At 34.2% G+C, this 2,921-nt stretch overlaps 1 protein-coding gene across 1 annotated transcript; it reads left to right on the forward strand.

The window, feature by feature from the left end:
- The first annotated feature begins 210 nt into the window (after positions 1 to 210).
- On the forward strand, positions 211 to 1,242 carry LOC132744844 (uncharacterized). Its single transcript, XM_060733637.1, has 2 exons — positions 211 to 544; positions 683 to 1,242. Exons 1-2 carry the CDS (start codon positions 211 to 213, stop codon positions 1,126 to 1,128), a joined length of 780 nt encoding a protein of 259 aa, XP_060589620.1. The 3' UTR covers positions 1,129 to 1,242.
- The last annotated feature ends 1,679 nt before the right edge of the window (positions 1,243 to 2,921 follow it).

Genomic DNA, 2,921 nt, shown 5'->3' on the forward strand with positions numbered 1-2,921 from the left:
TGCTTACTGCTGCTCGTTCCACAAATGGGGAAACATTGAAAATAGTTCTCTCAGAACTTGAAGATTTAAAGGTCAATACATGCGAGCAGAGACTGGGGATACACGACAACAAGTTAATGACGGTCACCTATGAACAGAAATTACTAGTAGCTACCATGGAAGAAAGAATTCTCGCTGCAGAGGAAAATCTTAAAACAACCACAGAATTATATGAGAAAAAGTTATCCAAGTCAAGCCGTTGAAAGAAAACTTAAAGTGTTTGAGGAGACATACGGTCGCTTAACTAACAAAGGAGGGCCAATTGAAGACGTTGAAGAAACTGATTTGAACAAGAATACCACCGATTTTGACGGGGAAAATAGAAAACACAGTGCTGATAAAGGGAAGCTAGCAAACCTGAATGGGTTCCATGTTTCTGAAACAGTATATGACAGCACTTTAGAAGAATCTCTGTTGACAGATACTGACAATAACCACGGAGTTATAAGGAAAACTAACAACATCGACAATACACGACGTTCATCTACTCAAAAATCAGAAAGGGGTAATAAGCTTAATTTGCAGATAAAGTCTTATTCAATCATAAATCATTTCAAAAGTTTTGGTAGACAATATAAAATATAAATATGTATTTATATCTACAGCATGCCATGATAATGCTTTAGTTTTTTTCTCATTATAGCATCGGATCCCATATATCATAAGCGACTTGTGAATCGAGCTGTCAACCATCGTGTTGCCTTCACAGCGACCTTATCAGCCGGCGCTACCGAACTTGGGAAACAGCACACAATTCCCTTTAATGCAGTTCTGTTAAACGAAGGCCAGGCATATGACGCTATCACAAACACGTTCATATGTCCAGTGAACGGGATATACATGTTTCAGTCAGCTTTAATGAGTTATTTTGAGGAACATATCCAAACTGAAATCGTAATAAATGGTGCATGTATTGGTAGAATGTATGCGAAGGGTGCAAGTACTGGATATGATCAGGGGTTTAATTCTGCAACTGTACAATGCAATAAAGGGGATCACGTGTGGGTCAGAGTACACTATCATTATGGCACGAGCATGTTAAATGATTTATTTTCTTCGTTTTCTGGACACATCCTGTGGGAAACATAAAAAACTCTCTTTCAATTACTTTAATGTCCTTATCACTTTTTTCAATTAGTAATTTGAAATATACAATAAATAAATACATGTATGTTTGGAATTACACATGTATATAATAAACATACAAAGACGCGAATCCTTTTGTGATTTTATTGACAATGACACAAAACCAACAAAACTGAGCACTTTGAAGACAAATATCTCTTATATCATATTTGGAGACATTTCAAAGCTACAGGCCTCCAGATAAGTTAAAATATTTCAATAAATGCAAGCTTGAGAAGAAATTTACTAAGATTGTAGAAAAATTAAAAGATTCAAGATTCAAGTAATAATATACATGTTATATGTGATAAATGACTGAATTTTCAGGATTATAAGTATATTTCTACTGCGTTACGAACGTAGTAAGGGTTATATTTTCATATTTTGACATCTTTTTGGTAATTTACGTGTGTTGCAAGTGCCATTGATAATGTGAAAATTGCTTCCTTTTGGTTATTTCACAATATCATACATTTAAATACATTTTTAAAATTTCATGAAAATTGGCATAAATCTGGTGGAATGCTGCTTTAAGTCGTATCCCAACCCATACAAGCACAGTGTGTTAACTTGAGTCCAAGTATAAAACAAAATCGACAATGGTGCCTATTCATGAATAATTTTAAGCTACGATCCATGCCATGCCTACAAACACAGCACTTACATTTGATTGAAGAAGAATTCAAATTTAAATTTAGAAACATTGTTTTGACAACGGAATAGAGAGAATAGCGCAGTCCCTAAAGAACGCCACAATTTAAATATAATTGAAAGTAGTGCTGGCTCGGTTTGATTAATAGGCGGTAGTGGTTATTGCAAGCTACAAATATACTAGCACCGGCTTAGGCATATGATGAAAATGGTGAAAATTTGTATTTAAAACATCCGGCGTTGATCGATAGAACTTTCATTGTGGCACGCACGTATCATTCTATGACATTTGGCGTTTGGTTACCAAGTAAAAGAATGCATGAGTCTTAAATAAAATGAAATTTTGAAAGACACGATTCTTTATTAGTTATATTTGTGTACTTAAAAAAAGTGAGGTCATCTATAGAGATTATCTATCCTATTACAAAAACGGAAAATTTGAAAAACAAAACAACAGTTTACACATTAAAGTAACAGTGTTGTTTGTAAACAACGTATCCGAGTGCTTAGTACACACCATCCCAGAACAAGGCATATTTTGACCCCAAGGCTTTAATTTGATCAAACTGTGTCGCTGTCCACTAGATAATGTTTTATAACCAAGCATGACAAAAATTATTAATTTGACCTTAAAGGTCAAGGTCAGTTATGACTTACAGTCAAGGTTAGTCTGCTCATCTTAATTAAAGGAACATTTCAAAGGATTGTAATGTCCAAGTATGAAGACAATTCTTTCATTAACAATAAAACAATAACCACTTTAGTCGATTTTTAGGTATATTTTCTAAGTTTCCAAGGGCAATGTTGTCGCAAAATACGCCTGTCACAAAAGCTTTCGACAGAGATGTGGGCATTATAGATATGCATATAGGAGATTTGATCTGGGCAATATAATATCCGGACATAATTAGTAAAATGTATATTTCATCATCTTTTGTGACCTTGACATTGCATTTATTGATCTTAATTACATGTGTTTCAGCCTTAGTAATGATAATAAACATTTGTGTTACGATTAAGGCCCCCACGGTTATACGTTTAAACGGCTTCGTTTCGATTTTCATTCCTAAACGTTTACGATATTTTTACCGTTTAATCGAAATAAC

This window comes from Ruditapes philippinarum, unplaced genomic scaffold, assembly GCF_026571515.1.
Source record: "Ruditapes philippinarum isolate M1 unplaced genomic scaffold, ASM2657151v2 ctg5210_1_1_1_1, whole genome shotgun sequence".
NCBI classification, from domain to species: domain Eukaryota; kingdom Metazoa; phylum Mollusca; class Bivalvia; order Venerida; family Veneridae; genus Ruditapes; species Ruditapes philippinarum.